The 25,458-nt window shown below is 35.5% G+C and overlaps 2 protein-coding genes across 5 annotated transcripts in view; one reads left to right on the top strand and one right to left on the bottom strand.

Moving 5' to 3' along the window:
• LOC132695867 (solute carrier family 12 member 6) overlaps window positions 1-22,525 on the top strand; it is an 81,663-nt gene extending 59,138 nt beyond the window's left edge. For 2 of the 3 annotated variants that reach the window (XM_060660419.1, XM_060660420.1), the window contains exons 2-14: window positions 12,023-12,537; window positions 12,602-12,834; window positions 16,758-16,936; window positions 16,991-17,309; window positions 17,378-17,890; window positions 17,947-18,309; window positions 18,361-18,766; window positions 18,814-18,921; window positions 19,008-19,061; window positions 19,196-19,312; window positions 19,390-19,529; window positions 19,592-19,731; window positions 19,786-22,525. In XM_060660419.1, coding sequence (XP_060516402.1) covers window positions 12,023-12,537; window positions 12,602-12,834; window positions 16,758-16,936; window positions 16,991-17,309; window positions 17,378-17,890; window positions 17,947-18,309; window positions 18,361-18,766; window positions 18,814-18,921; window positions 19,008-19,061; window positions 19,196-19,312; window positions 19,390-19,529; window positions 19,592-19,731; window positions 19,786-19,877 — 3,179 coding nt within the window. In that variant the 3' untranslated portion in view covers window positions 19,878-22,525. The remainder of the gene's footprint in view (window positions 1-12,022; window positions 12,538-12,601; window positions 12,835-16,757; window positions 16,937-16,990; window positions 17,310-17,377; window positions 17,891-17,946; window positions 18,310-18,360; window positions 18,767-18,813; window positions 18,922-19,007; window positions 19,062-19,195; window positions 19,313-19,389; window positions 19,530-19,591; window positions 19,732-19,785) is intronic. The other variant, XM_060660421.1, reaches the window with a different exon arrangement.
• An 819-nt stretch (window positions 22,526-23,344) lies between these two features.
• LOC132695868 (cystathionine gamma-lyase) lies at window positions 23,345-25,422 on the bottom strand. 2 transcript variants are annotated; one of them, XM_060660424.1, is made up of 3 exons: window positions 24,783-25,422; window positions 23,729-24,618; window positions 23,516-23,681 (listed from the first exon to the last, which is right to left on the bottom strand). In XM_060660424.1, exons 2-3 carry the CDS (start codon window positions 24,575-24,577, stop codon window positions 23,661-23,663), a joined length of 870 nt encoding a protein of 289 aa, XP_060516407.1. In that variant the 5' UTR covers window positions 24,578-24,618; window positions 24,783-25,422; the 3' UTR covers window positions 23,516-23,660. The 2 variants fall into 2 exon arrangements, with proteins under 2 accessions (XP_060516405.1, XP_060516407.1); XM_060660422.1 differs by having other exon boundaries at window positions 23,345-24,618.
• Window positions 25,423-25,458: the final 36 nt, after the last annotated feature.

Here is a 25,458-nt window from a genome sequence, read left to right as displayed (position 1 = left end):
ATGGCTTTGCGAAATTTCCCAATATTATCCGACGCTTTTATGCGCTTTTGTGACATTTCGAAATCTGTTTTCGTGGAATTTTATTCAAAGCGACGGCTACCGTAAAAACGCGTTATTTTGCAGTTTTAACTCTTTTGTTAATCGAGAATACCGTTCGATAATTACGTTAAAACATGAAGAGGGAAAAGAAAACCACGATAAAAAACGACAGACCAAAGGGCGCGTGGAATTTTACGAATAATTTCCTAGGTGCGACCTGAAGTAGACCTCAGACGGCAATTATTTCGCCAGAGAACGGACAGATTCAACCAGCTATCAATAATTTCATTACTATTGTCGATTTAACGGCTCCGAGCATCAAGACAATGCTCTTTATGCGATGCTTGGATAATATCTTATTGCAGGAAATCGTGGGTTAACAAGACACTGCTGGGTTAAATACAAGAATTTGTGGCAAAAACCTCGATACGTTTTCATCGCCCTGGAAGATTTGCATTTCGAATTTCACGTCGTAAATATTTCCTCGTATTTTTAGTGTTCCCCGTCGCGTTAACGCGAGACGCGTTTTATTTCCGCAGTAATCGATGCCAACAAAAGAGGTCGAATGGTTAATTCTAGCTCTATAAAGGCACAATTTTATTTCAGAATAGTAATCTCATAATCATTTTCGAGACAGGCTTTAACAAATACAAAATAATAACGCAAATATTCTATATTTTCAAGTGCCCTTATTGATGACCCTATCTTTTAAAAAAGGATTGTAATGTTTGAAGATCGAAGATAGTATCTATATATATATATATATATATATATATATATATATATATATATATATATATATATATATATATATATATATATATATATATATATATACATATATATATATATATATATATATATATATATATATATATATATATATATATATATATATATATATATATATATATATATATATATATATATATATATATATATATATATATATATATATATATATATATATATATATATATATATATATATATATATATATATATATATATATATGATGACACTATATTCCGGGATATCATCCGTTCGCTCGTTGAACTCCGACTGGAATCCTGCAAATCCTGCATCCGACTGGAATCCTGCAGACGTTTCACCAAAATCTCACTTGGCATCTTGAATGCTCGCGCTCCGAAAACACTTCGAACACTCGGAGCGCGAGCATTGAAGATGCCAAGTGAGATTTTGGTGAAACGTCTGCAGGATTCCAGTCGGATGCAGGATTTGCAGGATTCCAGTCGGAGTTCAACGAGCGAACGGATGATATCCCGGAATATAGTGTCATCACATTTTTCCATCCGTGAATCAATACGTGAGAATATATATATATATATATATATATATATATATATATATATATATATATATATATATATATATATATATATATATATATATACTTTTCCAGGTTTTCCCTGGCATACTTAATGCAAAATTCAATTGATACTTTATTCCTGTAGGAAATGTTAATTCTCAATTTAAAAAAAAAAACACAAAATTTGTGCTGTTCTGCACTTCTGTGCTGATAATGGTAACTTGGTTAGTTACTTGTGAAATAGTTGTACTTATAATAAACTGAGTAAGGAAATTTCAACAACTTTTCAACAAGAATTACAGTATTCATCAATCAATCAATAAATATATGCCAGCAACATTCATCTGCTGCTGTTATAAAACAAAAAGGAGACATCTCATATGATTATGGGTTCGTATAAATTGGAACTTCTTATTCGTGGATTTTTTTTGGATCTGCAAAAGCAATTGTCGTCAAGACTTGAAGTGCAAAAATAAAGCGGCCAAGAAAAAATGCTGGAAACTATTTTTTAGAATGGCCGCCAGGGTGCGCAATAGCATTTTTGAATTTTAAATCCCCTTTTTTGAGAAATATTTTTACATGACACCATTGCAAAGCAAAATGAGTTTTGCTCCATCTCTCTTAACGGAAAATAGTGGGGCATGCCCGACCGTTTTCGCAAATAAATGTCAATAACTTCAGAACGGGTGAACGCATTTTATCGTTTTTCGAATTGTTGACAAGGTCTCTTCTAGCTGATTGATATATCATCGCTAGAGGGCGCAATATCATGATATTTAAATACGAAACACTTTCACAGGTGGAAAAATCATTTTTTACAAACAAGGCCACTAAAATACACAATAAATAGCAGCAGTCTTAAAATGATCGACTCTTAAACACTACCACTACAATTTTGCTACTTCATTTTCCAAAGGACACTCGGATTTTAAATACTTTACGTATAATTTTGGCGTTTTGGCAGTAAATTTATATATTTTTTGCTAAAAGAACGAAAATAAATATTTAATAATGATGGTCTAAAAATATTCGCAAACATGCGAAGTTATTTCGAGTTTTTTCTTCTTTTACTGATATAGGTTTTTTGAGAGAAAAAAAAAAGAATATTAATTTTATTTGCAGCGATGTGGCAAAAGGCCCTCTAGCGACAATACTTGCAATCTAAAACAATCCTCTCAGAGAAGGATTCTTGGCCTAAGACGCCTTTTCAGCGACTCTTAAGTTTCACAACACCTAGAATGACATTATGCCATCTGGGCATTTTATTTAAAAATATTCTCGGCATTTTCTCTTGATGGCTTGAATCATATTTTTTTCTTACCACAATTATTTGTACTTCTGGTACGTCTATATTATAAAAATGCGAAAACTCAACGAAACAAAATTTGTGCGAATATTTTGTTGATTTATGTTAGCCATCGTGATATCTTCAATATTCAGGGGCATTACTCACAAAATCATCTATCCCGGGATCAAAAAGGCCTTAACGCCATGCGCTTGCATATAATTAAACAGCATGTAAACAAGTCTTGCAGAAAAACGACGACAAGCAAACACGAATATGAGTATATTTAACCCGGCGCTTTGATAATATTTAAGTACGCAGGTGCAATGCTTTGCTTTAAATAATCAACGAAGTTTCAGATGCGGCCTTAAAAGGTATACTTAAGTGAAAACCTTGAACTGAGGTGGCTTTTACTTGATGACAATCCATTTATCAAAATAAATAAGAACTAAAAGTTCAGATTTTCACGAAATTATATATTATGACATGACAATTGTTTCGACAACACCGTGTCTTTATCAATGTCTTTATCAATCAAAAGTTTTTTATGGTGGTATAGATATGTGGACGATGTCTTTGCTTGCTTTGTTGGAACGGACAGACAATTGAATTCTTTTTAAAATTACATTAACTCAGCTATTATCTTGGTTCGGGTTTAAAGGCCGTCGTCGATTGGAATTACTTCCTAACGTTTCGCTAGCACGAGTGGCGAGCTTCTTCAGAGGTCCTTCCATCTCCGATGTTGGACGTAGTCTACGTCTACGTCCAACGAGAATTTTGATATATTACACACAGCCACAAAAAGTAGAAAATTAAATTTATTGGAAGCCATGGAGATTAACAAAATGAGACATTCAAATGTATTGCTTAACAATCAACAATTAGAAATACCTCTCCCTTACTGAACTTAAATTCTCGCAACAACATTAATTAAAGGTTTTATGGTCATTTTTCGGTATATATAGTAGCAGCTAGTTTGTAAATATTACATTTGATAAAGACACGGTGTTGTCAAAACATTTGTCATGTCATAATATATAATTTCGTGAAAATCTGAACTTTTAGTTCTTATTTATTTTGATAAGTGAGAACCACTCAAAAAAGCCGCCGACAGAGGAGTCGACCAATTTAACACGATACAACAATAATCATCAAACGTATTTTCATCATAAATAAATCATTAAAACTTCCGAACGCGATTCCTAAAGCAGCAGTTTTTTTTTAATACAGAATATACATAAATTTCGAGTGAATGATTATCGATATCCCCACAAACATTTTCCGCTTTAATGATCAGAACGTGTACGGGAAATTTGAAATGTTTGTTTCGCTAACCGATTACGGGAATAAAAATACGAGTTTTATTTATCCAATCGAGAGGATTTTAAATATTGCTTTGAACATGATTTAAAAACAGCTACGTTTGGTGTTAACGTTGATTGAAGAAGTTAAAACTTTTCGGAAAATACGGCATGGATTTGAAAAGTGTGCTATCAAGTTTTTGTTGTAAAAAAATAAAAAATATTGTTAAGGGCTTTCGCCACACCCGGCGAAACTTTTATTTTATATCCGATACGGAATATTTTGGGTAACCAGGAGTACAAAGAAAGCCAGCTTATAAGGCAAAAACAAAACGATAACACATTTAAATACTGCTATAAAACTTATCGACGTTAGACAATATTAATGATGTCGAAGAAGAAGATTATATTTTATTAGCGATAAAATTTGATGTGACAAATTTGCCGACTGCTTGTTAGCATGGGTCTATAATGTTAGTCATTACAGAATATCGACCCACGAAAACTTTCTGTATAAATCTTTCGTTTGACGAGACAGTTTTGCCTTACAACGTTCTGTATAGCATAACATTTTTCATGACATAAAATAATTGCAGTACTAAACATTTAATTTTGTCTTTTGCGAAGTATTTGTTAGAACTAGGGCAGAACAATCAAGAAAGAATTTGAGACAGGTATATTTATTTTTTAAATGTTTGTCTCAACTATAAGTTTCTCTCTTAGTTTTCATAAAACTTTAAGAAGAATCTTAGAAAAAGAACATAAGGAAAATTATAAGACTCTCAAAAACATTTTGTAAGTATTTTTTAATCGATTAAATGGGATTGCAAATGTGTCTAAGAGTTTTTGGATCTTAAAATGTTAAGTGTAAAGTTGCACACAGGAAATATTCGCGTATCTATAACTATGCAAATATTCCTGCAATTTGTAACGAAACAAACGAATTAATTTATTCGGTCGTAATTATCCAGGGAAAGGCACCCAATGTGTTAAATGGTATATATATCATATATAAAACATATCGGAACATTTTGAACGGCTATTGTAAAGTCGTAGATATGGATAGAACAAGACCTGATTTTACGAAACGAAGAACGAAAACAACACCGCCTATGTCTGAAACTTTCTACATATAAGATACGGGTATGAATATGCAGATGATATTTAGTCGGAGCTTGGAAGTTTCGTTGTTCCCACATTTTCCTGCTAGTATTTGATAAGTTGATCTTGCCAAGTTATACTTGTGGAGAATATTAAGCTCGAAACTTTACGTTATTAATTTTATACGCGACAAAGCAATCTACACATATTAAATTCTACGTTGACAAAGCTTTACCATAAAACAAACATTTTCTACGTATTATTGAAACCTAGGAAGACGTAGCAATGACACCGCAAAAATAAATACGCAATCTTAAAACTTAGTGTTTTATCTGGAAATTTTAAAACTTCGTTGCAAAAGTGAAATTTCTAGTCCAAACATGAGATTTTAAGTCTCAGTATTTATTTCTCTGGTATGTGCTTTCTAAGCTTTCGCAGAAACGCGACTGTTCAACCACATGCGGGTAGATTTAAGTTGCAACTTCGTATTAAGCGAAGTTTTAATAAAAGTTTCTAAACAAACTTTTCAGCTGGAAGTTTTCGTAGTAAAAAAAAATAATAATACACTTTTTCGATTGCGAACTGAATTGAAAAATACTCGACTTCATAGCGATCTGAGTACCCCACACCTGCCACCAGAACAAATGTGAGTTGTTTTAAGCTTTAATTGTTTCGAAGTTTACTTGTCAATTAATTTTTTTTCAATTCCGTTGAATGCAAGGTGAAACTCGACAACTAAATTAAAGTTTAGTACCCGAAACAGTATTGCGTAGGAATTCTGCGCGAAGTTCTTAATGACATTCCAGAACACAATCTGGTTACAAAATGGTTAAACGTTTTCACGTTGGCAAAAGGGAAATTTGAAAGCTATTTCGGTGTACACTTGTTGGCAGTTGCCTTTGGTAACGGTTTAACTTAAATAAAGTATGTGAATGGGGTAGATATTAATAACTTGCGATAGGGTTAGCTTTTTAATTTGGTTAGCATTGCGGTTTTATTTACAAAATATAAGCTCATGTATAAATATTAATATAATAAAAGCTCCTAAACATAGCTTAACACGCAGGCATCTGCGATGAATGAATTAATTTTTATTAGGCCTGCGGAAAATATAAAAATAACCGGGTATTGATTTCCTCCAAATACGAGATAATTTTCTTCACTTAGCTGTTACACTGAATGAAGTTTTTCATACTGGTTAAATCGAAAACTCATAAAGGTAATATTAGAATACAAAATATTCTTACTATCCGTAAACATCGAATGGAACCTTTTAAATGATATTTTTCGTACTGTATTTTCTCGTATTTAAATGAATTTAATGTTGTCAACTTTTTATCATCCTGCGACAGATTTAGTTGTAAGCTGAAAGCACGTTTTTTCCATTATTAATAGTAACTTTTTAGTATTGCGTCATACTTCAGAACTGCTTGGAGATCACTTTCAATGTTTTTTTTCCTTTGATCGATCATTACTTCAAAACATTTACTGCGTTTTCCCTTATTGATATTCCTATCTTGTACTTTATTTTGCGTATTTTAATGCTCATATTTTCATTATAATATTGGTTGTTGAAATACAATTTTTTGTGGCATCTACATACGAGGTTAGCGCGAAAATTTCCCGGCCTGACATAGATGCAGCTCCAGTATCACGATAAAACGTTTTCTTCTTTTAAATATATATCTTAGTAGGCTGCAAAAAAAATTGCGTCAAATAGTATTTTATTGACAGTATTTTCAACAAGACGTGTCCGGAAAAATGTCGCAAATAACGTAAATTGAGTATAGAGCAGTCATAAAGTTTTTGACAAAAGAAGGGTTAGCTCCTAAAATTATTAAAGAAAGGCTGGATGGTGTGCACGGGCAAAGTTCTCCTTCGCATTCTGTAGTGAAAGAAGATGATTCAAGAACTGGTCGAGCAGTGGAGGCCATAACGGAAGATATTGCTGCGCTTGTGGAAGAGGAGATATTAAATGATCGACGTTTAAAGGTCAAGGAAATCTCAGAAATTACTAAGCTTTCTGATACAAGTGTTTGTCGAACCCTGCATGATCATTTAGGTATGCATAAGGTTAGTGCAAGATGCGTTCCTAAAAATCTTTCCGCTATTCAAAAACAACACCGTGTCGAGTGCGCGCGGTCTTTTTTGGAACTCTGTGGGTCGGAACCGATGCCTGTGATAGAAACTATTGTGACGGGAGATGAAACTATGGTTCTCTATTATGACCCTCTATCGAAAAAAGAATCAATGGAGTGGCGTCGTAAGGGTGAAGCACATCCAAGAAAATTCAGAGTCTGTCAGTCAACAAAAAAGGCGATGGCCACGATCTTTTGGGATTGTGAAAGAATTCTTTAGATAGATTTTAAAGAAACTAATACCACTGTCAGTGGGAAATATTATGCAACATTATTACATAAATTGCGAGACTGCATACGTGCAAAACGTCGAGAAAAACTGATCAGAGGCATGCGTCTTTTACACGATAATGCACCTGTCCATACTGCTGGTGTTGCACAAGTTGCCATTTTAGAGTGTGGGTTCCAACAGATAGATCATCTTCCCTATAGTCCAGATATCGCCCCCAGCGACTATTATTTGGTTGGATATTTGAAAAAGGACTTATGTGGACGGCGGTTTAACGACGAAGTTGAGTTAAAAGAGGCTGTTTTAGCTCATTTTGCAGACAAACCAAAAGAATATTTTTTTAAAGGGATTGAGTTTTTAATAAAGAGATGTAATAAGTGTATTGGAGTTAAGGGCGATTATATTGAAAAATTAAAGTAAATTGTTACTCTACTTTGTTTGTTTCATATTCAGGTCGGGAAATTTTGGCGCTGCTCTCGTGAAATGAACAAGAGCATTAGTTTCTTTTATTATTGTAAATGTTTTGTTCTTTTGGGATATTAAATATAATTATTATTATGCTTCAGCCAGCTTTTTCGCGGGAACATTCACTTACGCATACGCCAGATATTCGATACCACAACCAATACCAGGTCAGACTAGATTGTTATTATTTACTGTTTGGTCAGTTAGGATGGTGCTATTCCAATACAGGCGCCATTTTCCAGAATAGGCTCAGGAGAGCAGCTGTAGTATTGAGTCTTTTCCTTCTGTTAAATTTGAAGCTAGGTTTTGGTAAGTCTGCATCTGTCGTTTCCAACCGTTAGTTCCTTTGCTATATACTTAAAGTAGTTGCGAGTGGGTATTATCAGGCAACAAACAAAAAAATAAAATAAAAACTGCTTATTTTTATTACAAATATGTAAAACAGAAAGATATGCATATGATTTTACAGGATGAAAATATTCTGCTATAAAATGTGATAGCAAATAACTCTCGCGACTGAAGTTCTTGAGGCTCGTATCTGTCGAAAGATGCAAACTTTTAATATTCAATAACCATTCCTATCATAAAAAGAAAATTTCAAAGGCGACTTGCGATTAAAAAAGTCACCCCTAAAGTTAAAATTAAATTTAATGTTCATTAAGCGAGTAAACAAGCCGGAGGGAGGGAGGCGAACGTTTATTAATTTTCTAAAGAAACTCGATTTCCGGGAATTTCGTAGACGAAGAAAAAAAAAGCGAAACGGGTGTTTTAATTACGAGAATATCAATTTCGAATGCCGTAAACGAACCCAGCCCGACCAATTAAGCAGCAACCCTCTCTGTAAGGTCCGTTTATCGAATCCTAGATGGGTGGGTCAAGGGGAGCGAATGTCTAGAAGGAAACGTTGAGATATAAACTCGCGATTTAGTTTTCGATTTCGCCTTGGATATTAGATATGGATTATTATCGAATCCTTAACCAATTTTTAAGCATCCACTTACGAGGCAATTCTTCTGCACCTCTGTAGAGGAACTTTTTAACCAGTTTAAAACGATTTGCTTTAAGAGAGATTTGCTAAAGATCTCTTTTAATTTATTCCCCATTGTGATTCTAGCTTTAGAGATTAATTTCAGCGAGGCATGAGCCGGAATTCTTGCAAACTACGAAACAAAGGATTTTTCAACAAGATTAAAAGGCTTTTGTTAAAAACGGTTCGGAAATATGCGACAGTTTTCTTTTTTTGTTATCGCCGTTTTATTTTTGTTCTGTTTCAACAACTTTTAAACGTATTATCCGAGAGCGCAATAGTTCTATGCTTCAGGTTACAATTTAAATTAAATTTGAAATATTGCAATTTGCAATTCGCGTCTTTAATGGCGGAAATGGCGGTGTATCGTTGGAAAATAACAAGCGAACTTCGCCTCAACTAATTTAAACACGCAACTTTTCTTCCAATGTTTAACGAGGGAAAATTATTTTTCCGTAACTGCACGGCTCTTTCCTTGCGACAGTTTCCTTCCGTCAGCTTCGACTATTAAGCAATTGTATGAAAAGCTAAAGTTTTAATTAGACAACCGCGGAGAACAATTACGAGGGAACGGAATAAAAATTTAAATAAAAATAAAATAAAAAAGTAGTTGAATTTTTTGATTAACTAATTGAATACATTCGTAAGTTTTTACTTTACAGCTTTTGGAGGCACTGAAGACTCTAAGATCGAATGACAAATCAATCCAGCCTAAATATTTGATAGAGTTTCTACTAATTCAATAACATTGTTGTGTGTTGTGAAGAAAATATTAAAAAATATTTTAATTTTCAGTTTTTTGGAGATACTTTCCTGCTTTCGATTGCTAAGTAATTTCTAAGACCTCTAAGATTGAATAACAAATCAATCCAATTAAATGGCGTTGAGTATTTTTAGGAGCTAGGGAAGAAAATATATTTCACTTGACAGCTTTTTGGAGACAGTTTCCTGCTTTCCACTATTGGATAATTGCTAGGGCTTCTAATATTCAATAATAAATCAATCCAAGTGTATTTTTAGGTCCAGGGAAGAAAATATATTTCACTTCACAGCTTTTTGGTGAGTAATTGCTAAGGTCTCTAAGATTGAATAACAAATCAATCCAATGAAATGGCGTTCGACTTTTGCGTAATTGAGTATTGGCTAATGCCTGTAAGATCGAATGGCAAATCGGTCCACCTAAACATTAAATAATTAAATACCGTGATTTATTTTTATGGGCAATATATTTTACTTTAGACTAGACTAGATTAGGGCTATGGTAATTGAATGCTATTGTGCGTTTTTACTTTTACTTTATAGCTTTTAAAAACAGTTTTCTGTTTTCTAGTATTGAGTAATCCAACCTAAATACTTAATGACGTTTCTGGATTGAGTAATTCAATAATATAGTTGTATGTTTTTAGGGGGTAGCTAAGAAAAATATATTTTAAATTGCTAAGAACGAATGACAAATTCATAAGATCTAAATACTTGGAGTATCTCGATTAACTAATTTAATAGGATTTTTGTGGATTTTTAGGGACTGGGGAAAAAAATATATTTTACGTTCTAGCTATTTCCTTTTCCTGGGGTCGACTATCAAAAAGTTGAGTATTGGGCTAATGCCTGTTAGATCGAATGGCGAATCGATCCAACCTAAAGACTTGATCGAATTTCTTGATTAAATAATACTTAAGCTATTATCTTGGTTCGGGTTTAAAGGCCGTCGTCGATTGGAATTACTTCCTAACGTTTCGCTAGCACGAGTGGCGAGCTTCTTCAGAGGTCCTTCCATCTCCGATGTTGGACGTAGACTGACGATTTCTCCTGCGCAGGTTGTATTTATGCCGATTGGTGGTTGGCGGGACTTGTTCCGCTTCGGTATCTGTCTGCATGCAGGTATCTGTCCGTATGGGTTGGTTTTCTGTAAACTGTGTGGCCCAGCTTCTTACCTCGCTTCCTCACTAGTACGTCCAAGAATGCAAGTTGTTGGTCATTTTCAGTCTCCATAGTAAACTGGATGCTGGGATGCTGACTGTTGAGATGCTGCAGAAAGTTGTTGAGCTTGTCCATACCATGTTTCCAAATCACGAAGGTGTCATCCACGTACCGGAACCACGTTGCTGGCTTGTACTCTGAGGTCTCGATCGCTTTTTCCTCAAAGTGTTCCATAAATAAGTTGGCTATAACCGGGCTTAGTGGGCTTCCCATTGCCACTCCGTCCACCTGTTCGTAGAAGTTTCCCTTCCACACGAAATAGCTACCGGTCAGACAGACTTCAAAAAGTTTGTTGCTTGGACCTGGTGAACAGGATATTTCCTGTCGATATTTGCACTGGGCAGCGGGGAACACAGGATACACTTTGAGAGCTGTAAGTTACTAGCATCGGTCAACGGCTATCACAACAGACTAGTCAGGGAAGCCATTGAGATACAAAAACACCCACACAATTTCAACCGAAAGGAGGAGACCCTTAGACTCAACCAAATCTGGAACCCGATCCTTAGGAACGCTCGAGCAGTACCGATCGATATCCCGAGACCAACCGAAGCGGAACAAGTCCCGCCCACCACCAATCGGCATAAATACAACCTGCGCAGGAGAAATCGTCAGTCTACGTCCAACATCGGAGATGGAAGGACCTCTGAAGTAGCTCGCCACTCGTGCTAGCGAAACGTTAGGAAGTAATTCCAATCGACGACGGCCTTTAAACCCGAACCAAGATAATAGCTTATCAACGGGCCGCGAAAGCCTTAACCAATTTAAATAATACTTGTTTTTATGGGTTATATATTCTACTTTACAGCTCTTGAACTATCACATTTAGTATTTAATAATTTCATAGAAGATCTAGAATAAATCTATGATAATGCAATGCTATTATCGATTTTGAGGGGATATGAGAGAAAAATACATTTTTTACTTTATAGCCCTTTGGTTCTTAGTTCACTAGTAAGACTAATGTTTTAATTAAAGAGCCGGATTAGAATTCCGAAGAAGACGGCTATTAAGTAATTGGGGGTTCCTTAAACCGTTTTTATTACTGTTTCATAATCACGAGGCGAGTGCACTTTCGTTAATTCGATACGATAACTATTTCTTAACGAGAGGATTACTTGTTGCAGGAAATGAAGATCAAACCTTCACGTCGGACAAGATGTCCGGATACGAAACGAACTTGTACCTCTATTCAGAGGAGATGGAAGATCGTCCCCGCATCTCAACCCTCATTAATTCGCTGGCGAATTACTCAAATACAATACCACCGGCTACAAACGACCCCGACGCAGTACGACCAGCGGGAGGTGGTGCCCGAATGGGCACCTTAATCGGAGTTTACCTCCCATGCATTCAAAATATTTTTGGTGTTATTTTGTTTATCCGTCTCACTTGGGTTGTTGGTACCGCAGGTGTCATTTGGGGTTGGACTATCGTTTTTACGTGCTGCTGCGTCACCATGTTGACGGCTATTTCAATGTCCGCCATCGCTACTAACGGAGTCGTTCCCGGTGGCGGTAGTTACTTTATGATATCACGTTCTATCGGTCCTGAGTTTGGAGGAGCAGTTGGTATGCTCTTTTATACCGGTACGACTTTGGCGGGGGCCATGTATATCGTTGGTGCGGTCGAGATCGTTCTGGTAAGTGCAAAGGGTTATTATGGCGTTGTTGTTACTGAAACACAACGAACGCTACTTTTTTCAGGTTTACATGGCCCCATCTGTCACTTTGTTCGGTGAAATTTCCGACGAGGTTGTCAAATTTAACAATTTCCGCGTCTACGGGACTTGCCTTCTTCTGGTCATGGGCACCATCGTTTTCGTGGGGGTGAAATTTGTCAACAAGTTCGCAGCAGTTGCTTTGGCATGCGTACTTTTGTCCATTGTGGCCGTCTACGTTGGAATATTTGTCAATTTTAACGGAAACGATAAATTACAGTTCGTATACTATTCTTAGCATAACCAAATGGTACCCAGCTGGAAACGATGGCCGTTAATTACATTTTGAGTTTTTTTTGTACGGCGCCTATCGATCGTTTGGAAAACAATGGTCCAATTATCGAAAACGTCATAAAAATGGAGAATTATTTCCATCGATTTATAAAAATGAATTCGCACGATAAATTATTGAATTACTTGACCGTATTCGCATGGGAGATAAATTCGAATCGGACAGCTCATTTAAATACAAACAACCCTTTATATGTAAAAATTGATTGGATTCAGTTCGCAATTTCAAATGTAATATACCTTGGGAATAAGTTAAAAAATAGATTGGGGTCAAAACTGATCCGCCAGACTCATCGACTATAAAAACTTCGTCCTTCACAAAATAACAATAATTTTCTCGGGCTACCTGGAATTAGCCATCGTTGTAGGAAAACAAATTTGCGTTTTAAACTCCCCAGAGAGTTATTTAATTAATGTGGCAATTTCGACTTCCATTTGGGTAACAAATTGGTTTTCAGTGATAAACGTGCGACTTTAAGACCGTATAAAAAGACCGTTCATCATTACTTATTAATTATACGCAATGCAAAACAGATTAAATCGTTCGTCTGCAAATACCGCCCAATACAACTTATATGGACGGGGTACCATATTTTTTAACTCGGTGATACGATGAAAATAAATTCGTAAAGAACTAATTAATTTAAACCGGGTGATTCTACCATGCTGGAGATTCGTCGTCCCAAAAAGAGAAAACAGTTTCATATGAACGCAGGTTCGTCAAATGATGAGATTGTTGAATTTTTAACACTAAACAACGTTCACCTGGAAATAAACAATCAAAGAACTATTTTCATCTTACACAAAATTCTCCAGAAATTAAGGTTGCTGCCTTCCGTTCTGAATAACCAAATAAGCAATGACTACAATCAGCAGGCACGCTTGTATTAAATATAAAGCGAAGGTATCGGACCAGTAAAAAGGTAATTAACAGCTGATTAACACGGTCTTTCACTGACGGTTAACACAAAACTAATTTAAACGAATTTTAAAAGAGTTCATTGAAACGTTAATATAATAATAATTTTTAATTAATTCTCCAAGAAAACACTTAAGTGAAAGAGACAAATCTAGAAAATTAGGAGAGGTAGGTAGGATTTGTTTTAATTATATCTAGCTTTGACTGTTCTTACCAGGGTCCTGAGAATTATACCAATTGTGTCGCCTGGTATAGCCTATTTATAGTCAACAAGCATTTTATTGATGCTTTAGTGGATTTTTGCACGTTTATTTTATTTTTTGTCACTATTCAGGTATTGGATTTTACTAGATAAACGTTATTATTATTATTGTTGTTCTTATTGTTATTATCATTATTATTGTCGGTCTCAATTTTTTCTGCTTTGGAGATATTGGTGATGTGATATTGGTAGAGAGGAGCTTCCTCCTATCCTACTTCACCTACGCTCAAAAATTTTTCACACAATGTGACATGTCTGGAAAATTATAGACATAATATGGTTACTGCGTTAAGACGCCAGATTTGTTTTAGCTGGATAGCCAGGTCTTCATATTTTCCAACTTTCTCAGCTTCTGTAGATCTCAAATTGTGGATCAAAATTATTGCAATATCAATAATTGTCCCTTTTTTTTCCTGTTTATTAATGAGAAGGATACCTGGTCTGTTGGGAACGACCGTTGTATGTGTTATTACCGGATCATCCCAGTATAGCAGATGTGACGTATTTTCGAAAATTGATTTCGGTTCATATTTGTAAAATGCAGGCGTATCTTTCCACAAAAGTCTCCATTCTATGAATGATTTTTGCGAGTTGATTGTGCTCTCCTAAATAAGCACTATCTGCTAGTGCCCTACACTCACCCATGATGTGTTTTATTGTTTCTCCAGTATTGCTACATTTCCTACAGTTATCAATGGTGTTGATTTTGAATATGTGTTTTTCATAATTACTAGTTTTAATTACCTTGTCTTGTATTGCGAGCATAAAGCCCTCAGCTTCAGGATACGTGTGACGTTTTCGTCAGCATTTTTTATAGACTGGATGATACGGTCTGTGGATCCTAATAATTTCGCATTAATTTTAGAGACCTGGTTTCTGCAAATTTAGCTTATATTTAGAAGCCCCCTGCCACCTTCTTTTCTATTGCCGTGATGCTGGTGAGTTGGGATGTAAACATCTGAATTTTGTTAACATCTGGCGAGTTGTTCTATCTAAGCCTTCCAAGTCAGTATTCGACCACTTAACTATTCCAAAGGAACATGTGAGAATAAATATCGCCCAACTATTAATTGCGACGACGTTTTTTCCGGTTAATTTGATGTTCAATACTTTAGTCATCCTTGTTTTTTTCAGTAAACTGCTGCTTAAGTTGGGAATGGTCTATTTTCAAGTTGTGTGGTATACCAAGATATTTGTACAAAGAGCGGGTTCTAGGTCTGTGATGCCTACGAAAGATTCTTCTTCTTCGCCTGATGGTTCAAGTTTTCTTTTCTTGATTTCTATTGTTGCGCACTTATCCGATCCAAATGACATCTTAATATTGTCACTGAATGTTTTCACGGTAGCAATGAGACTGTTCAGTTTTGTTCGATTTTCTGCATACAATTTTCAGTCATCTATGAATAGCACGTGGTTTATTTTGGAATTTGCCGTTGGTTGGTGGCTTGTATCCTATCTAAGATTCATTCAGAAGGGTTGACAATGGGTTAAGTGCCAGTATGAACCACGTGGATGAAAGGGAGTCGCCTTGGAAAAAATGCCTCTTTTGATATCCCAATTATACCCAGCTTATCACTTCGAACATGTAGGTTTATTCGCTAGGTCTTCATGATGCGTATTACAATACACATTTTATTTTAGGGTCAATTTTATAGAGTTCTTGTACTGTGAATTCTTGTATGTTCTTCTGTTGAACATGTTGAAATATTTCTTCAATTATTTTGACCCAGTTTGCTTCATTATTGTAAGTTTCACCCTCTGACCAAGTTGAATTCCAGTATTTTTTAAATTTTTCTCGGTCAAGGGGGCATTTCCCAATTCTCGTCGGTGCTCGGATCTAAATCTCTGAAAAACTTTTTCCTGTGAACATGGAACTCCCGGTTCGTTGCAACCTCTTACTTGTCACGATATCTTTTCGTTTTAACAGCTTTTGAGAGCTTTCAGGTGACATGTTACTATTATTACTAAATATTTTCAGAAAATGCTACTTTATTTATCTAATTTTATGTAATTATAAAATTATAGTATTACAGATAGTAATTATCGCAATACATTTTAATAAATTCTGGGAAAAAAATGCGTAAAACTTCCACACATCGACGGACACAAGTTTTCATTTGCTACCTAAATAAAAACCTTTGTTTGGGAAGCAAAATACCGGTCATCAAAAATGCGTTGTGTCAATTATCGCGACTCTTAATTTTCCGCTAAAAAAAGGCACACAATCAAAGTAAATAACAAAAGCTACAAAAAAGTTAGTTACTAAGATACCGTCCGGGACTCTAACTTAACCTAGTAAAGTAGCCCTATATAACTATAAATGACGTTGCCATTTTTATTTCTGAACTTACGTTCATATGAACTTTTCTTCTTTTCTGTGAATGGCAAATCTTCAGCCGAGAGTTGGCTCATAATTTTTTAAACACCGTGTATACCAAATGTTAATGGAGCTTCCCTAGACCATGACTTATTTAGTAAGGTGCAATTTAACCCAACTATTTTTAGTTATTTAATTTTTTATTTCTTCAGGCATCAATAGGACACAGGTTCAAATAGCAACCTAACGATCTAATAACGTCTGCCTTTACTTAGTAACCAACGTTACAATTTTAAAATTAAAATCAAACTCCTTGTTTCTCGGTGTTTAATAGAGCGTTAATTTATTTGTAGTATGTGCGTATTGGGCAATCGAGTTCTAAAATTGGAAGCAATAGAGTATTGCCACAAAAACGAAACGGGGCTTTTATACAAAACATTCTGTCCGAATAAAACATGCGATCCGTACTTTGCCGGTCACGATCTGAAAATCGAACGTGGAATAAAAGGCCTCGCATCTGGTGTGTTCTTCGGTAAGGATTGTCGTGTGGCTCCGAACGCAAAACTTATCGTTGCGACCTTTTCAGAAAACATTTACAACAGTTTCCTCCAACAAGGACAGTTCATCGCGAAAGGAAATCATCCCCAGGATGTCGACAACTTGAGCGCGGAAACGTATAATCAAGTGTTGAACGACATCACCACCTCCTTTACTATTCTGATCGGCATATTCTTCCCTTCTGTAACTGGAATTATGGCAGGGTCAAATCGATCAGGTGATCTCAGAGACGCACAAAAATCTATCCCGATCGGAACCATTTGTGCCATTTTAACTACATCGACGGTATACTTGTCTTCGGTACTTTTATTTGCTGGTACTGTAGATAATCTGCTTCTTAGGGATAAGTAAGTACCGCTACTACGTTCTAGGCGAAAGTAGCTTTAATATATTTTGATTTTGTCCCGTATTTTAGGTTTGGAGAATCTATTGGCGGACGCTTGGTCGTTGCCAATATCGCGTGGCCCAACCAATGGGTCATATTAATCGGATCGTTCTTGTCAACATTGGGCGCCGGTCTGCAGTCCTTAACTGGTGCTCCTCGTCTGCTCCAAGCGATCGCCAAGGACGGGATTATTCCATTTTTAGCGCCGTTCGCTATATCCTCGAGCAGAGGCGAACCCACCAGGGCCTTAATTCTCACGTTATTAATCTGTGAATGTGGTATTCTGCTCGGCAATGTCGACGTTCTTGCTCCCCTTCTATCGATGTTCTTCTTGATGTGTTATGGATTCGTAAATCTAGCCTGTGCCTTGCAAACATTACTCAGAACTCCAAACTGGAGGCCCCGTTTCAAATATTATCATTGGTTCCTTTCCTTCTTGGGTCTATCACTATGCGTAGCTGTCATGTTCATGACGTCGTGGTATTTAGCGCTCTTGGCTATGGGAATGGCCGGTCTCATTTACAAGTACATCGAATACAGAGGGTAAGCAGAACTCGGAGGTCACCTCTCGATATTTAAACGTTTGGCGATGATTTCAGAGCTGAGAAAGAATGGGGTGATGGTATCCGAGGTTTGGCACTATCTGCTGCACGGTATTCCTTGTTGCGTTTAGAAGAAGGTCCTCCCCATACCAAAAACTGGAGACCGCAGATTTTAATTTTCGTGAAACTGACTGAAGATTATTTACCCAAATATCGGAAACTGTTCGCATTCGCTGCCCAACTGAAGGCAGGGAAAGGTTTAACGATTTGTGGATCGGTGATCGGAGGTGATTTTACACGTCGTTACGGCGAAGCAATGGCGGCGAAACAAAGCCTAGGAAAAACCATGGAAGAAGAAAGAGTGAAAGGTTTCGCCGAGATATTAGTCGCTAAAGATATATCGGAAGGACTTTCTAATTTGTACGAACGTCATTATAAAGTTAGAACAACCGGATAATGGAATCGTTGTAGGGTCCAGACTGCAGGTTTGGGTGGTCTAAAGCCTAACACAGTTATTCTTGGATGGCCTTATGGCTGGAGACAATCAGAAGACGATCGAACTTGGCAAGTGTTCTTGCAAACGGTTCGTAATTTAACAGCAGCCCATATGGCCTTGTTGGTGCCGAAAGGTATTAATTTCTTCCCGGATTCGGCTGAAAAAATGAACGGAAATATCGACATCTGGTGGATAGTACATGACGGTGGTCTATTAATGTTGCTACCGTTCCTGCTCAAACAGCACCGAACATGGAAAAATTGCAAGCTGCGAATTTTCACGGTGGCCCAGATGGAAGACAATTCGATCCAAATGAAGAAAGATCTAAAAACCTTCTTGTACCATTTGAGAATCGAGGCGGAGGTCGAAGTTGTTGAAATGGTAATCTCATATTCCCGGATTTCTAGGTGTTAATGGCGCGGTTTTAGATGGATAGCGATATTTCCGCTTACACCTACGAAAGAACTCTGATGATGGAACAGCGCAATCAGATGTTGAGGGAACTTCGATTGAACAAAAAGGAAAGTCTGGGTGTGGTAAGTTCTATAGAATGATAAATAGTTTTTATTTGAAAGGTGCTGGTTTATTCTTGATTGAAATTATTTTATTTAAACCGTACAAGGTCGAGACTATGGCGGATTTGGATCACTTGGCGACAGAAGACAAACTTCCTCTGGTAAATCTCGATCGCCTCGCGCCCTATCGTCTCATCGTTTATTTTTTTATGCACGGTTTACTTTAATTTCGATCATTCGTCCATCGATCTATAAGGTGGTATGAATTGCGGCTGACAAATATCGTTAATTTTAGGTTCAATCTTTGGTCGATCAACACCACCCGAATATAGACGCCAAAATACCTTCCAAGGTGCGGTTTCAAGAACCCAGCGCTGGTGACGACAACAAAAACGCGGAACCTACCAACGAGGTATCGGGGTTCGCTGACCAACATTATCACAAAAATTAAATCTAATTAGACTCGTTCAACTTCGGTTTTATTTTTAGCCAAACGCGGCGGAAGAGTGCGAAAACTCTACAAAAGAGAAAGAAGATTTATCGGAGAAAGAGAGCGCAAAAGAGTATACCAATGTGAACAATGTTAACAAGAAAATAGACGAAAGCAAAAAGGCGCCATCAAAACCGCCGTGAGCAAATCTCGTGCTACAATCAACGAAACTACGGAAATGAACTTTTCCTTTATTTCCAGAGATGAAGATAACGTGAGACGCATGCACACCGCCGTGAGACTCAATGAAGTCATAGTGAACCGATCCCACGATGCTCAACTAGTTGTTTTGAACCTGCCGGGCCCTCCAAAAGATACAAAACCGGAAAGAGAATCAAACTGTGAGCGAATAGACTTAGAAATAATATTTAACACCACATAAACCTACTTTGTAGACATGGAATTTTTGGAAGTTCTAACCGAAGGATTGGAAAGAGTGCTAATGGTGCGAGGAGGTGGTCAAGAAGTGATCACCATTTACTCGTAATCTTCTAACGGGATGCGTTGAGAAATGAGTCACCAAGTGCGTTGGTGAGAAACTCCAGTAACCAAAATCATTGATGAAAGGACAATTATTATTGCTAGTTAATCAAGAGCCGTAAGGCGTTAACAGTATTTTAAAAGTAATTTTAATAGATTGTTGACTTAAGAAATAGCGAACGAAACCAAAGAGATTGATTATTTTATTCTTAACGTGATAGATCGCATTTTCAAATCCGACAATTAATAGTCGAATCTTCTTTCTCCTCTATACTTTTATTCAATCACAACACGATATTCCATGAAGTGCTCACTTTTCTACGAGGTATCACACACCGGCCAAGTTTACGCGCAACCTGGGAGATTGATGTCGGAATTATTTGAACTCAAGCTTGGACAAATTTTAACGTCGGCTTAGTTATTTTTTTTTGCATTTTTATTGTGATTTTGATTATCTGGCTGTCTTGACGTGATAACCGACTTTTTCTAATTTTATACTATAAGTTGTGATTTTATTGGTAGTTGAAAAATATAACATACGCAATCTGCAAAAAAAGGCGTTTTGTTGGATGTACACTTTATAAGTGCCACTGTCGATACGATCAGATCTGGCACAATTTTCAGTAAATGATTTCCGAAAACTCCGGAATTAGTGATTCGTTTAATTGCTGTTTTCTCCAAAATTCAATTGAAACGGCCAATCTGTGTTTCAAAGGAAAACGAGGCGTTTTATTAGACTTTTAGACTAGTAACTGTTCAAGATTGTAAACATTACTCAATATAGCCATTCAACAATTTCACATAACGAGCCACCATGCCATTTCATTTTACATACAGTGACTAAAAACTTTCTAGGAATATTTATTTTTATTCAATAAACATTGAAGTGATGCATGCAAAACGTAGAATGATATAAAATTAATACTTGTAAGGTTTAAGAAAACGTATTTTTTCGCGTAAAAAGGTAAACAAACTAAAAATCATAAACTTAAGAGAAAACATTTGAGCAATATTAACTTTATAATGTTATATTATATTGTATCTAAATGTCAAATTACGAGTGATAAAATTTTACTATAATATATATCTGGATTTAACGCAGGTTTGTCGGGAAAACAGAATCCCAGCCCTAGCTGGGAGTTTTCTGAGGATAAACTTGTGCAATGTTAACTCGTGTCTAGCAGTGTGAGATAATTTTCCTCTGCCCGTACTACAAAGAAAATAGTATTTTCTTGTGCTGATATTTTACCGTCGTCCTCTTGGCATTTCAAAATTTTGTGCTGGATGGTAATCAAAACGTTTTGCATTTTTCATTTGCGACAAGCTTGTGCCAAATATTTTATCTATGTTTACCAATATTGTTTGTATGTTGGTAAAATAGTATTTTGATAAAAGCCATTTTGAAATGCCCAGATGAATAAGAACAAATCGGGAATACGCCCATCTTAAGCTGAGTAGGCTCAGACAGCTTGAGAGTTCGGTGTTAAAATCTGCGATTAGGTGGCACATAACATGAACTACTCTCGCATAGTAGAGAATGGTAGTGCTATAGTGATCTCAACTAGCCTTAAAGGTACCTTACTATACTGACGTTTTTGTTTATATTGATGTCTTATTCGAATGGTTCATATTTAATATTTATTGCATTTGCATTGAGAATCCATGACCATAAAGGTTGTTTAATATATTTATTATTTCTCACAATGGTTAGCTTTATGACTTCATATAAAACGTATTTAATCAAATGTTCATAAGGTTCTTCCATTAACCATTTTCTGATTAAATCTTTTAATCATTTTCAAGTATATTTTTCTGGTGTTTATTAAAAAATAATTGTTCATTGCGCGTTTTAGTGCTTATAGATTTTTAAAAATCATTTTCAAAAAGATTTCATATTCTATATATTGAATATAGTTCGAGATTTCTAACCTGTTTAGCAGATAACAGTTTTGAATATTAATATTGCATTTTCCAATTGTTCTATCATTATTGAGTAGAAGTTCACAGCAATCTTATGATTAAGGCAATAAAACAATCTATTGCTATTTACAGAAAATCTGGATTAATGTTTCGATCGCGGTCTACACGACATGCTAGCTTTTTGTAAAAATAAATATTGAATCGTCTCATCAGATAAGTTTATTTTATTAAATTATGGAAATTATTTTTTTTTAATTTTGATATAAATGCAATATTTATTAAATAGGGTAATTAATCAGTTGGTAGCTAGTTTTGGATAACGCCATTTTTACATCAACCATTTATGACTGTTGGTGCCTCTCACTTTAAATCGTGGCGTGTCATGTAGATGAACAAGAATTTATGCGTTTTGCTCTTGAAAATAGGGCCTTGGACACCCAAAATGTCCTGATATATAGTTGTTTTCGTACTCTGTTAGATACATTCAAATTTTATCGAAAATTGTATTGTGCCATCATTATTATATATCGTATTTAGATAGTTAAGTTGTTGTCCCAGGTCCTAATTTATATGGACTTTGTTAAACCATTTTCAAATTTTATTGTGACCTCTACTTCTTTGTTCATTTTTTAAATGGCTAATTATGTTATTTATTCCTATTAATTATACTTATTATTACTATTATTGACAATGTGTTCATTGGATAAAAATATAAAAACATTAAATAGTAAATAGTCGTGTTTATTCCATAATCCTAACCAAACTATTTTGTCATGAGCTAAAACAGACACAAAAGAAATGCATATCTTGGCCTTTTAATGTCTGGTTTTTATTACTGCAATATAAACTCAAGAAATTTGATATTATGTATTAACAAACTGTATTGCAATTTTGGAAACACTTGGTACCATAAACTACAACATAAAACAAAAATCATAAACATTAACTTAAAATTAAAAAACCTTTCCGATCAAAATTTATATTAATACATAAAAAACTTCCGGTTTTTGGAAATACATTCTCATTTACGTAGCTGACTTTTCTCCCCATCATTTATTATATTAACTACGCAAGTGAAATCGCGCACCAAATAAACTTGTTTTTAAATAAAGCAATTACAAATTTGCGCCGGGATTTCCAATAATAACCAACCTTTTCTCGACTCATACTTTTATAATAGGTTGCTAAAGCTTAGAAAAAATAAAGTTAATGCCACGCTGAACAGGTTTTACTTTAAGTGGGAGATGTATCTACCGGCAATTAACTGGTTGTTCTTGAAATCTACGGCAAGACAAAGAAAATACGTAGTTTAGAGAGCGTTGAATTTGTAAGCAGAACAGAATATTTTGTTCTATGGTATCTAACGTAGAACAAAAATATATGCAGATTTTAGATTACTTGCTTAGGAAAGTGCAGTACCAGGACAAACTTTTTATTATTTATATCAAATGCAGGAAAAACGAAGCATCATCTGTTTAATCTTCGGAATTTTAAGTTTTACCCAACAAATAAGAATGGACTATTAGGGTTACAATTAAATAAGTTATGAAACGGTCAAAGATTCAATAATTTATTGCCAAATATATAAATTTCACAGAAAATATATTAATCGATTTTAGAAAAGGCTTGTTCCAGGTCAGCTATTAAATCTTCAACATCTTCAATCCCCACAGATAACCTGATCAAATTGTCTGTAATACCAATTGCGGCTCTATGTTCAGGGGGTACAGAGGCATGAGTCATGACTGAAGGTAATTCTGCCAAAGATTCATATCCACCTAAACTTTCGGCAATTGCAAACACATTCAAAGCATTTAAAAACGTTTCAGCGTCTTTCAAAACTCCTTTTAAGTAAAATGAGAATGTACCGCTATGCCCACTGGTTTGTTTCCTAAAGACATCATATTGTGGATGAGATTTCAAACCAGGATATAGTACCTTTTCCACTTTTGGATGTTGTTCAAGGAACTTAGCCACTGCCAACCCATTCTTCTGATGCTGCTGCATTCTAATTGCCAGAGTCTTCAAGCCTCTATTAACTAAATAACAGTCAAATGGACTTGGGATACCTCCCATTGCATTTTGCAAAAATTTAAGCTTCTCATACAATTCCTCATTAGATGTTGTCAGTGCACCCATAATAACATCAGAATGACCGTTCATATATTTGGATAGAGAGTAGATGACAATGTCTGCTCCTAAATCTATTGGCCTCTGCAGATAGGGTGTTAAAAATGTATTATCTACTACCACAATTATATTGTTATCTTTACCCAGGTTGGCTGCAGCCTTAATATCGACAATTTTCATTAAAGGATTTGTAGGTGTCTCGACCCATATAAGTTTAGTGTTTGATTTAATTGAATTTTTGACAACTGCTAGATTTGTAAAATCTACAAAACTCACGTCCAGACCAAATTTAGTGGCTACTTGGCGAAAAAGTCGTCCAGTTCCTCCATAAACATCATCTCCACATATAACATGATCTCCATTATTAAATAACCCCAATAATGTTGAATGTGTTGCTAATCCAGAAGCAAATGTTAAACCATACTTTGCATTATCTAGGTTTGCTAACACTTGCTCTAAAATGTTTCTAGTTGGATTTCCAGACCTTCCATATTCATACTGCTTAGGCTTCGCAGGTCCATATTGCTTAAATGTTGTAGAAGTCACTAGTGGTGGAACGATAGCCATCGAGTCCCACTGGTCAGCTTCTTGTGAGTGGTGAATTGCGGTTGTGGCAAAGCCTTTTGGAAATGGCAAAAATTCTTGTTCATTACTCATGTCTCTGGTAATTTCCAATAGCGATTTATTAAAAAAAAAATCTGAAAAATAAATATATTCAAAATTCACTTTGGTTTAAGAAATATTTGAAGCGACGTAAGAAACAAAACTTAAAAACGTTATGGTTAAAATGTAATGTCATCCAATAAACGTTAATTGAAATAAATTGGCACTTAAAAAACAATTAATGCAATTAGGTACTTACTTATGTCTGCATATGGCTAAAGTGACAAATCACGAAAATTGTTTAAAGGGGATTTATTTGACAAATCCCCTGATAATTTTTATTTTTATGACGTATTGGTATTACAACATGCTGTACGCGTGATCGCTAATGACCTGAAATTTCATCATTCTAATCGCATTTCGCCGACAAGGGACAACTTGCAACAGCGCAACCTTGTTGCCACATTGAAATTCGCAAAACTGAGCGAAAAACGCGAAAATTGCCAAAAATAGGCACTGACGATTATCAGAGGATATTTAAAAATACCTATTCCGAGTTTTTCAATCGACATTTTTTGCGCGTATTTTTCACACACACATAGCGACATGACAAATTGCAAAATCGATGCCAAATATAATATAAATAATTATTAATAACAGAGAATATTAGTCACGATGGGGTTACGGGCATTAATTGGCATCTCAAAAAATTTTCAGATTACTAATGAGCCAGTTTTCACTTTTCCACCACATATTCGTTTAAGTGCTATTTGACTTTTGGAGACAAAATCTCCAGCTGGCGCCACCTTGCAGTGAATTTATGGAAACCATCAAAACTTTAATTTCAAGTTTTTGTCCTTTTTCATCGCTCCCTCACAGAATTTGGGAATTAATTTTGTTGAAAAGATCAACTTATTTGTCATAAACATTCTAAC

Source organism: Cylas formicarius, unplaced genomic scaffold (assembly GCF_029955315.1).
Source record: "Cylas formicarius isolate icCylForm1 unplaced genomic scaffold, icCylForm1.1 PGA_scaffold_12__32_contigs__length_19106922, whole genome shotgun sequence".
Lineage (NCBI taxonomy): Eukaryota > Metazoa > Arthropoda > Insecta > Coleoptera > Brentidae > Cylas > Cylas formicarius.
The sequence above is the reverse complement of the archived record's forward strand: the minus strand, read 5'-3'. Positions and strand labels throughout refer to the sequence as shown.